At 36.7% G+C, this 12,706-nt stretch overlaps 1 protein-coding gene across 1 annotated transcript; it reads right to left on the reverse strand.

Annotated features, from left to right (window-relative positions):
- Positions 1-1,052: 1,052 nt before the first annotated feature.
- On the reverse strand, positions 1,053-12,350 carry LOC110677093 (zinc finger protein 184-like). The gene is made up of 9 exons (XM_021847764.1): positions 12,153-12,350; positions 11,941-12,090; positions 11,257-11,876; positions 9,862-10,494; positions 2,482-2,868; positions 2,206-2,421; positions 1,800-2,141; positions 1,384-1,668; positions 1,053-1,317 (listed from the first exon to the last, which is right to left on the reverse strand). Exons 2-9 carry the CDS (start codon positions 12,085-12,087, stop codon positions 1,101-1,103), a joined length of 2,847 nt encoding a protein of 948 aa, XP_021703456.1. The 5' UTR covers positions 12,088-12,090; positions 12,153-12,350; the 3' UTR covers positions 1,053-1,100.
- Between the last annotated feature and the right edge of the window lie 356 nt (positions 12,351-12,706).

Below are 12,706 nucleotides of genomic sequence, written 5' to 3' on the forward strand. Positions count from 1 at the left end.
TTTAAGCGGGTCACGTAGAACAACCCTTGCAATGATAATATCTGGGTGATCATCCATTGCCATCGCTTAAAAAAAAAACAAAATCTTTTGGAAGATCCTAGTGCCGGTAGACTGACATCTAAAAAACTGCGAGTGGAGTTAGTGGATAGCATGGTCCAACTTCATAATAAATTCACCCTTCTTTTTGAATTAGGCTGTTCTTCTGAGCATTGCATTTTATCTGTGTGAATCTTACAAAAATTGAAGAGCAATGCCCAACGAAATTTCTAGCCAAAATCGTATAATGCTTATAAGGAACCGTACAATTATCTTCCTGCCTTCTTATCAGAATTAGTCTCAAAATGCTATGTATTCTGGATAATGGCATTCAGAGTAGTGACCCATTCGGGGTAGTGGCGTTCGGGTTAATGACTCATTCAGGGTAATGGCGTTTGAGGTAGCGGCATTCGGAGTAGTGGCGTTCGGGGTAGTGTCATACGGTCGTGTTCATCATATTGTTGTCTTCGTGCCATCTTCCGTTGGGACTTCGATGTGAATAAACAATTATTATCTTTTAAAATATTTTTATTAATAACAACGATATTCATAGACGTATTCGTTATAATAACAATTGTATTAGATTTATGAGACCGGTAGCCCGGATTTAATTTTGTCGAATTAGGATGATAGAATACATAACCCGCTAGATTGACTTGAATGCTTCCCACCATGTTCCGGGCCCGCTCAAGTGTCGAAAACCATGGGCCGAGTGAACTCAATTCACCGATGGATAAGTCCATAAACAAAATATGTACCCGTGGTACCGAATACTACAAATTTCAATTTTTAGTCTGTAGGATCATACAGTTGGACGGAGATTCTCTGTTTATTCTGTGGGTTTCGCGTAAGTGTGTATGCTTGCGGGTCTGCCTCCCTTTGTCGGCCCTTCATACAGCGGTGTGTTGGCATAGGATTGATCAAATTTTACCTAACTGTTGAGTAGAGCAAGACTCGAGCAAGGGTACATACATAGCAACATCACAAAAGAAGTGTAACGTGGATTGCCGTTTACAGGTGCCTTATGGATCGTTATACTCACGATCCGCTAACGAAAAGCATCGCTATTGTGATAGTTCGCAATTGCTTTCAACATTCTTCAGTTTCGCGTTTCTTCGAGGCTGTTTCCTACTTGCCGCTTGACACGTTTCGCTATCGGGTTTGTCTTTGCTGATATATTTCTGAACCGATGGTTCCAAACTTCCATCGGAATCATCTGATTCGGAATTGCTGGATGAACTTCCACCATGTTGAGTTTTCATATGCTGCCAAAGTTGAACCCTGAAAAAAATTAGAGTTTATAATTAGCAAGCTTTCCACTGTCTGAACGGATATGCTTCCTCGTACCGTACGGTAAATAGTTTGTCGCAAACAGTACATCTATGTTTCTCCGGTAGATGAACAGTTCTCATGTGCAGATCCCTCTGATGCACGGTTTGGAACATTTTGTCGCATTTTGGGCAAGCGATTGTTCGCTCCTCACTGAGTTTTTTCCTTTTAACATGTCCATTGCTTACGTGCGCAAACAATGACTTCCACGATGCGTATATCTTATGGCATTCTGCACACTCAAAATCATTGGAAGACTTTGAACCGGAGTCGTGAACTCGCATATGCATTCTCCTCTGTTTGCTGTGAAGACGTAAGGATGTAAGCACAATTTTATGCTGTTCAATTGAAAATATACAGACAAACAGACGGAACACTCGCCAAATTTACGTATTGAAGTGTTACATCTGTTTGTGTCTGTGCGAAATACAAACCGATAGGCAAAGTGCTTGTCACAAACACTGCACTTGAATCTCTTGAGCTTGTGAAGATTTCTTTTGTGACGATAAAGAAGAACTCTGGTGGGGAATGATTCATGGCACACATCGCACTGAAAAGGTAGTTCTGAAGACGCCTTAGAACTCTTGTGGACGTTATCACTACTGCGGTGATTGTAAGCGTTTTCATCCTCACTAACTTCTTCGTCCGATTTTTCGTTCCCATCGTTCTGTTTCGTAGATGTGTCTTCTGGGCGCATCAGCATCTTCAATGACAGAAAATCTTCCTTGGTGTGACCACGTGCGTTGTGCATCCTTATATGCCGATTAAGCATATCACTAAAATTAAAACAAGAAGTCCAAATTAACAAAAATTGGATTGGAAACGGGATTTGTGCGATACCTTGTTCCAAACTTTTTACCACACATATCACATTCATGGATTTTCGGGGCGTGCTTTAGCTTATTGTGTTGCCAAAGTGTGCTATTCGTTTTGTACGCTGTCTTGCATATATCGCACTTGTATGGTCGAGGGATGCTGCCGGGATCTATCGGTGGATTTGCTTGTTGACGTTGAGCGATCGGTTCGTGCGTTACAATGTGCTTCTTCAGAACCGCTCTGAAATCGATGTAATTTTGAACATTTCAATATATTGTTCCTGACTGCAAAACTACTTACGCGTTATGACAGGGTTTTTCACAAACATGACATACAAATTTTTTTGGTTTATGATACTTCTTGTGATTGGATAGGCTATATTTGGTTGGGAACACTTTGTGACACACGTCACATTGTCCTTGTTCAACGGAGCTTCCTCTATGCAGCCTACGCGACTTATAAACGTCGAAATTGATGTCATCTTTCATCAAGCTGGAATCATCTCTTTTCTGGTCAATTGTTCCAGTGTTGGTATTGTCGGTTTGATCGGAAACGACTTTATCCTTCTGTTGGCTTGAATCAATTTCATTACTTTCAACGGTTCCATTTTTAGGTGACACGTTTTCACGTTTTTGTTTCAAATTGTTCAAATGCTTTTTGGTGTACAGATGTTGCCTCATTAATGCCCTGTAAAAGAAAGATAGTTATAAATTATTATTATAGAGTTCAATTAATTCAACCAGCCAAACAATTTCTTGTGAATCCAGCCCAATTTTTAAAAATGCCCATACGGTCATGTAGGATCCCAATACATTTTGGACCCTCAAATTATATATTTTGGACACCCGGAATTTTTTATCGTTTGGCAACACTGGTTGTATAATAGGCCTTTTCATGTGACAGGTCCGTCTATGCATTTGTTTACATCGGTGGAGGACCGGTGTATACACGAGGCTGTCATTTTCATAGAAGAACTATCAAAGAGCTTCCCGATCAGCTGTTTTGGAACGTCATGTGAATAGGCCTATATGCTTGCCCATAGTCTAATCAATCGATTGAGAATGGAAAACCGATAGCAACGTATAGCATCCTCAGTGTACGCTTTTAGTTCAGAAATTTGAAAACAAAAACACATTTAAAAAAATTCTGACGGCTTCAATTTCTGTGTGTAACGTTTTGTAACGGTTGCATGGATGAATCGATGATTCGATTAAATTAAATTAATTTCAGATAAAATAAACACGTTTTCTATCCGCAAACGGTTGATGCTAGTGCGAAATAGTCCTATCTTTCCAAATGGCATGCGAATTGAGTTGGTCTTTCGATTTAAACTGGGAAATTTGCAGGAAAAAAGGCCCAGGGGGTCCAACATATATTGGTTACCCTACATGTGTTGAAGAAGTTAACAACATGACATAATAGAGTCCGATTTATTGTTCTAAACAACTTCAGTTAAATAGTAACAATTCAATTTCTGGTCAAAAATAAAACAATTCAAAGAATTTTGATTTTTTATCAAAAGATCATGTTTTTGAATTTTTTTTTGTTGTATAACTCTTTTACAAGAATTTTAAAAGTGAAGATTCATCGAAGCCAAACCTAGTGCTGAAAACGAGTGACCAGTATGTTAAATTTTCAACACAAACGGTTGTCTGGTTTTCTAGAGTTGTGCTCTTGAAAATTCGAGGTTTGGCTTCGATGCATACCTGTCATATACATGTGTAATGTGTACATAGTAATGAAGCAACAAAATGCGTTTCAAGTGCATGTAAAACGATTTGGAATCGGTTTAGTACTCATAACGTTATGGTCAAACAGAGAAGATTTTTTTTATAAAACGAAAACCAATTCGAAGAAAACTACTTTCAACTAAAGGCCTTAACGCTATGATAGTGGAACAGAAACGGAACAGGTTCGGTCAGAATGACTCACACCATCTCGAGCAGCTGTCAGCGAATGATAGTGAACCAACACTAAGTCGACAAACATGTTATAGTTCGTGCTGACAAATTGATTCCACTACCATTGCGTTTGGGCCTTCACCTTCAAGTCACTTGCCCTATATCTAAAGGTTCAAACGCAATGATAGCGAAACCTGTTCGCCAGCATAGCGCCCTTGGAGGGATGCATAAGGATAACCAATATAATTTGGGCCTCTATGTAGTTTCTTTTACTGAAAATAATAACATTAAATCGATAATAAATCTTCGAGCTGTTTAGTAGAATACCTATAAGTAGATGAAAAAACCGAACTTAGTACTATACCATTTAATTCCACTAACTCTAGTGGAATTAAATGGTATAGTACTAAATTCGATTTTTTCATCTACATTAAATCGGTTCATCCATGCAACCGTTACACCACGTTACACACAGAAGTTTAAGCCATCAAAAATATTTCGAATGTAAAAACATTGTTGAAGTTTCTGAGTTATAGCCATAAAATTCTATCAGTTTTCCATTTTTAATTGTTTGATTAGACTAGACTATGCGCAAACATATTGAACAATCAGTACTTTATAGGCTTTGTCTCAAATCGAATGTAAATGTCGGCGACCAAAATATATACTTTGAGGGTCCCATATGTATTTTGAACATATAAGCCAAGTACGGACCTGAAACGTAAAGCACTCAAGTAAAATTTTTCTTTTATACCAAAGTAATATTGACAGCTGATGTAGTATGAGCGAAATGTCACTTTTACTTGCGAAAAAATTGAGCGGCACATTTTTCCGTTTGGAAAAGTGACAGCTCCCTTTGATTTGTACGGCAGGCGTTACCGACTTTATGAAATCAGCTCTACTTCTCAGCAGCGTACAGTTCAAGTAATTTCGGTAGCGGAATCATTCCTTGATCGTTTCTTGTCCTATCCTTTTGCACAGTACTCATGATCAGCGTACCAGCCAATAAAGTAAAACAGTGTTTTACAATCATTTTCCACGTATTTTGAACTATGAATGACCATGTGGGCATTTTTATCTCACAGAGGAACTTTTATACTATGTATGTTGGTATGTTCATTGATTTGATTACGCTGTCCAAATAATTAATTGAAAAATCCCTTCCTTGAAGGGTCCACAACCGTTACCCTATATCTAGCTTTTTAGCACACCCAGAAATAAAAATAGTCACAGAATAGGGTCCTAAAGACCTGTACCAATTTTAGTGCTAAACGCTTTTATTGTTTTTCGTTTGTTTAAGTCCAAAAAACATTTTTTTAGATTTTGTCACATTCCTTGGCTTAAACTTAAATTTTGGGTGTATTTTGCTTTCCGTGTCCCTTCCAAAATGTCAGATAGGAACAACCCCGGTGTTAAAACTGAAAGCCCTGTGGTGTTTTTGTCGATTAAGAGAACGTCAAACATGATCACAAGTGTCAAGGTTCATTTATGGTCCCAATTTTTAAATAAAAGTTTAAACATGATATAGCCGTTGTTTGAGCGGGAAAAATTGCTAAAGTAGTTGCAGTAACATGCTCTTTCGTGTCATTAAATAAAAACAAGATTTCATTAAACATTTTAGGACCCAATTACTAAAGTTTATGCGTTGATGATTATTTTCTATTGACTAAATCCCTGTGCAACTTCGATTGCTCTGGTCAATCATGGAGTAGCAACTACGAATTGTACGGTCATTTATGCTCGTGCATTAATGACTATTTTCTATCTGCCTCTCTTTCATTCTGCTGTGAATTTTTACACTAACTGTCATTTAACAATTGACAAATAGGAATAAAATTCCCTGTAGTATGAACGAGAGACAGATAGAAAATAGTCATAAATTACAAAAATTTAGTAGTTCTGCAACTACCCGTGTTTCTGAGCGCAAGCGCTAATGGCCCGCCGCAAACAGGCTCGCTTTCTGGTAGGGATCAAACGATATGACGTTTAGCTTGGGTCCGTCCAATAGGCCTTCTCGCGAGGCGTTTTAAATTAGCTGATTACGAAGCACTTTGAAAATTTTTCTATGGAAAGATAGCCCCGTGTATCCACCAGTCCCTACCAGAAAATGAGCCTGTTTATGGCAACCATTATCGCTCGTAAAAAGCAGGATAAAAGATTTTTTTCAAATTCCGGTGTAAGTTTTGTAAAACTTTTTCATAAATACCTCAAGGACCATGATAAAACTTTATGTTGAAACTTTCGTCTGTTTGTCTTTGGTTTCATCGAGAAACATCCAAAAAATTTAAGATTATATGATAAAGAAGCTCAATGAATTTGTTGTGAAATTGCTTTTTTTTTTTTCAGTGCATCATCAGAAAGATGAAAAGTCGAATTCAGAATTTAGAAAAAAATAAAAAAATAAATAAAAAGCAGTGCAGTCGAATTTCGTTCGTTGCACTATCTTTAAGTGGGCTTCGTGTTGATTGGGCTCCCGTTAGGTGTGCTATAAACCACTTATAACGAAGACAAACATCGCTTTTTCACATGAAGCTCGATTTATTAATGTTGGTAGCCCTGATTTTCTATTGTATTCAATAATTTGACAGACAAAAACTCAGCCCAATTAGTGAAAGCCTATAGGTGTGCTATAGGTTACCCAGTGAACCACGTATCGTATAAGAATGTGCATCCAAAATCACATATTCATGCGTCCAAAATCAGAATCACATAAGATGCCATATTAAGCGTTATCAATGTCAATACAAGTTGTATATAAATCCCCACTACGATTCATAAACGACAATCTGTGTTGACAACAAAACATGTCGTAAATAGTGCAACATAGAATCGCGTTATGTTATATAAACTGACAGATCATATATCAATCCAGAAAGCATCGTATGAAATCGCAATACCTTTAGCAAAAATTGCCATCCAAACTTTGTCTAACTGCTGACGATGGGCCTCAAAGAACAACAAAGTATGTGTTGCTGTACATGAAACATGCATTAAAATTGGCAAATAATCACCCATCAGATATGCAACCCTTGGTAGTACAGTGGTTAGGTGTCTGATTCCTGATCCAGAGGTCCCGCGTTCGAGACTCGCTGGAATCTTTTTTTTTATTTCCATCCAAATTTTGTGGCATCGTATATTTGATCGCAGAAAGTCCGAAAAAGTCGTGCCAAGTACGCATATAGCCTCCACTTTGGTAGGTATATAGCCTTTTCGTGCATTCTATACGATTGAATTGATTCATATAGAATGATGTATAACAAAAGTTATACCAACCAAAATGTTGACTGGGTAAGTGCAACGAACGAAAGTTGACTGTAATTTCATCCTTCTTTCACATCAAAATCTGTGATTATCATTTCTTTATTGCAATTACTTTTTGCTCTGGACAAGTTCATCATTCATCTGTTATTGTTCAACAAACGCTTTCTTTGAATTTTACTAAGAGTTTGTTTTCGTTTTTCTTATTGTTGAATCCAGGGATGAAAATACTCAATCTACCCTCGTCTATATTGACGCTTGCTGGATAGCATCTTCTTTAATTTTTATTTGTTTTTTTCCTCACCTCGACAATACAACAAAGGTTGGCAAAACGCTTGTTGCAGGATTGTCAGTTTCCTTTTAACCTGCTGATACTCAACCGCTTTGTGATAATCGGAAACCAAAAATGATTTTCATTCGAACTAGCTTGACTTTTTTACATTCCGCTTCGGGAAGTTGTATTATTTGCACGAAGCACACTGAAGACGCGCCAATATCATTGATTCCGTGCATCGGATTGTTCATTACCTGTATAGCAGCATATTTTTTAATTAATATGAACCTCATTGATAATCAATTCTCTGAAACTGACACTCTTCTGGTTCTGATAATCAAAAACACCAATGAGATACGGGCATCGTTGTTTGTTTTCTTCATCTATTTTTGTGCCATCTTCATTGGTACCACGGTAAAAAGAAGCAAGATATTATAGTCCGGAAAATAACATTTGGCAGTGACGTCATTCCTATCGCAAACTCGAACGAGTGAAAAAGAAAGCAAGGCCTGCACTCCTTTACTATCTTCAAGGCCTCATGCTTGTCGATAGGAATGACGACACATGTTTTGATGGAAAATCGTTGTTTACACGTGGGAATAGCCTACCTTGTTGTGTCTACCGTGATTGGTACAATCATATTGGTGGTGGTGCGGTTACTTTGATGGTGACATAAATGTCAGTGAATTGAGTAAAGTGAGCATGATTTTTTTCGTCCCTGGTTGTATCAAATTTCTGTCATTGCACAGCAAAACATCAGTGATGTAGAATTACGTCATTTAAACCGTTGCTTCTTGAAATGGGATTTCTGTCGAGTGAATATCATTACGTTTTGTGCGGATTATTGTTGTAAAATGGATGTAGGGTAAATCGGTACAATGCGCCCCAACCGGGCAATACGCCCCACTTCATTTTCAAGGGATTGAGGTTTCTTTAACACGTAAATATGATTACATATTTTAAATATTTGCGAAAAAATGATGACATGACATCAAAAACTAGTAGTAGTAGGTTTTCCTTAAGGGGGCGTATTATACCTGTTAACCCTAATATACTATATATATATATATATATATATATATATATATATATATATATATATATATATATATATATATATATATATATATATATATATATATATATATATATATATATATATATATATATATATATATATATATATATATATATATATATATATATATATATATATATATATATATATATATATATATATATATATATATATAATATGATACTCTATTTTACAGAAATAGAAATATTGCTCTTGTTACAAATTAAAGCCAATATTCTGGCTTGCCTGTTTTCACTCAATGTTGAAAAATTCTCCAATACTTCAGGCTCAGGATTCTTTGTGCATTGTACTGAATTTTTAATCATAATTTCAGATTAGATTGTATGTGATTTTTGCATACAACTGTTGGATATATTTCTGAGAAGCTTCGGCCTTTTAGTCAGATTTTTAGATAAAAAAGCACAGTGTTACTAAGTTTCGATCCGTATTGGATTCTCAGATTCTACGACAATTGTCCAAAAATCTTGCTTAAAGTTCTGCCCAAAACTCGCCTGAAATTTTTAGTCAGAAACCTGTACATACAAATAGAATGCGGAGATGAACCTGCCTACGGCAAAAAAAAAAATAATAAAAATAAGAAAGGAAAAACAAATAGAAACTTATACATAAAAATATGTAACCTTATATACTTTTGATTATTTTGCACTGAAAATTAATGCTTACATAAAAATGATGTATGAACGATATGTTCGTAATACTCAGATGATATTGATAGTTGAATGGGATACAAAAATAAACAAGATTTTTTCAAAATTAATTGGTTACCAGTTAGCTCTATTTGAGATTTTATTCTAATAATGTTAAAACATAATGAAGAAGCAATCCAAACACCCTAACGTCTTCAGCTAAGTGATAAACTATTGTGTTAGCAAAAGGCTAATGGTATTTTCGAATAATTTTGAAAGTAAGTTTGGTGTTTCGGGAAGGTATTCCGGTAGAACAGTCCAAAAAACCGCTTACCTTAAAAATTTTACCAAATTCGCTCATTTTTGGACAGATAACTAGACTAGATTATACTTCCGTCACTGCCAATGAATTTTTACTTCCGCCAACAGGTCCAACGACAAATCGAAGGCACGTGGCACGAAAGATCAAAAAAGAATTTATAGCTATAATAAGAAGCACTGAAACATGCTTCAGCAACTTACCGTGTTGTGTACTGTACATTACACATCTTACACTGATGTTTTTTGGGTCCATGCACTATCCTTTTGTGACGTAGCATTACTTTTCTAGTTGGATACGTTTTATGACATACATCGCACTCTAGTTGTTGATCTTCATCAACATTTTCTTCGACGTTAGCTGGCTGATCAGTAACTGCCAATGAAGGTGAGGAATTCGTCTTCTTAGGTTTGCTTCCATCTGCCTTGTGTGTATCAACCGAGAACTCATTGAGGCGTTTCGTTTTATGATATCTCCTGCTGTGGCTGATCAATTTTGACCTTTCCGAAAACACATTGTCGCACATATCACAATGAAATTCTTGTTCACTGTCATCTTCTTGATCTGAGTCAGAAAAACCATCACTGCTGTCCGATACGCTGGATTCTACATCTTCCGAGTTATGAGATCGTTGATCGTCTTCCTTTTCCTCGTGAACTGGCATGTGATTTTCCAATTGGCACTTTCTTCTGAAAGAGCGTTTGCAAACCAAACATACGTATCCTTCGTCATCAGCATCGTTTTTATCACTTGATTTTGGTCCGTCATGGCTTCTGCGTTTCTGTTTCATGTTGTTCAGATGCAGCTTTGTTCGAAAATGTCTCATCTGTTCTTCCCTACAAGGAAAACAGTAATTTAGTTCGAATAGAAATGAAGCCTATGCATACATATCTGTTCTATCAAAAACATATACAATTTCTTAAAAAATCTTCAGTTATTATACCATTCTAACGATTCATAGAGTAGATATGCGAGTTTATTCTGTAAAACACTATTACGCATAGTTGCAGTTTTGGCCCATAAAATAATGCGAAAATTTAAAGAACGTGAATTTAGCACTCATAAGCGTTATTTTTTTTTTCTTAAGGTATTGTACGCCCTGCAGGACAGTTTTTGTTTTATTTTTTGATCTCTAAGAGTCATGAAATGTCTTTTATTGTCGCATACTTTACACTTAGAAAAATAAGTTTATTTGATTCAGAGGATGGATGAGACCTTAGAGAACTTATTTTTTCAAGGTCACCATAAAATATTTTGCCACAGTCATGACTTTGGAAGCAATTGCATTCTATAGGTTTAATGTGCTTCAATTATTTTTAAAACTTTAATAAAATATGTATATAGAGGGTGCTTTGAACATTTTCAAGAATAAATTTGTACCTTTGATTAAAGGCAACATATGTTAACATCGGCTCATCAGTCTTCAGCAATACAGAGACGCTTATCATACTTAAATGAAAAATAAATCACGATTCTTCAGAAGACGCAGTTTGAGCTAAATTGTGTTCATTTCTCTAATGCTTCAGACACATTCTATCGCTTGACGAGTGCGAGTTTAGATTATCGCATGTTGTTATGAGCTTTACGGTAATGCTTACCGTTTGGAAAATTCCATTTCGCAAATGAGGCACTTAAAGTCTGTAGATTGGTCCACATCTTTGCTATGGTGAGCTATACCTCTTGATGGCGGAATTTCTTTAACTTTATTTACTGAACCAGTATCCTCCTTCTTTGGATCGGAAACTTGCTTCGACTTCTGTGTATGAACAACATATTCTTTTGTATGCTCGTTGGACAGTTCGGAATCGTTGTCTAACCATGTTTCAACCTTAGCTTCTTCCACATCTATACTATCTTCTGCGCCAATGGGATCAATTTCCATTTCTTCGTTATGAAGGCTCGTATCACTCGCTTCGTCTAGTTTCGCAAATGATTCAAAACATAGCGGATCTTCTTCTGTTTCTGAATACCCGTTATCCGTATCTACACTTGTATTTGAAGATACCAATCCTGGCTTCTTTCGTTCCATCAAAGAAACGAAGCTTTCGTCCGGTTCCGGTTTAACATGAGCATTTTTCACCCCAACAGGTTTATCTTGACGTATGGCTTTCAATACTTCTTGCACTTCCTGGCAGCGTATCCGGAACTGATGGAATTCGGACAACCGTATTCGACAGATGGCGCAGATAACATGGCTCATGCCATCGTCGTTAGATATCTGTGAAAAATAACATGTTTCAGTTCGCGTTATGAATTTTTTACTTTCGATCGTTCACTATCACCTCAATTGAGAGCAAATCCATTATCCACTCTCGAAGATGATCCTCCTTGAATACATGATCTAGTGATTCTTCGCTCAAACACAATCTACATCCGTGAACATCGAGGTTGATGGATTCATTTTTAATTGGTTGCGGTTGCGAAGGCATCTTCTAGTGATGGGAATACTGAAATGATTAGGAATTGAAAGTTACATTCAATTAAGAATTTTTACCAGTTTAACGATTTCAACTTGTTTATATTAGCTGTGTTCAACGAGCTGCTCGAACTTGATTGCAACCACTTGCGAGTCAGCTTTTGGTGTTCATTGAGCCACTCCAACCTACTTCGAGTCGCTCGGGTTTGTGTTCATTGAGCCGAGTCCAACCAACTCCGAGTCGCTCGAAACAGGTTGGAAGCTAGAGTCCGAGCTAGTTCAACCAGCTCGCAGTAGCTCGTGTTTTTGACGTTTAAAAACGTAAACATTGAGAAAAAAAGCAAAATTCCGAAGCGATACGGATTGTTAAGTGCGCGAATTTTTTTTCACGTGGAATTCCGGTAAATTAGTAAAAAGAGTAAAAAGAGCGTTCATTGAGAAAGCAGCTTGGAGTTGCTCGAAGTAGCTTTGACAGTTATTTGTTGACAAAAAATACGAGCTAGTACAACCAACCCCGAGCAAGTTCGATCAAAGTCATTGAACACAGCTATTGTGATGTTTTCGATTTGTATTATTAACACGAAAAATTGGGACTAGTTAATAGTTAAGAGAAAAAAAAATCCAATTGGACT

This window comes from Aedes aegypti, chromosome 2, assembly GCF_002204515.2.
Source record: "Aedes aegypti strain LVP_AGWG chromosome 2, AaegL5.0 Primary Assembly, whole genome shotgun sequence".
Taxonomy (NCBI): Eukaryota; Metazoa; Arthropoda; class Insecta; order Diptera; family Culicidae; genus Aedes; species Aedes aegypti.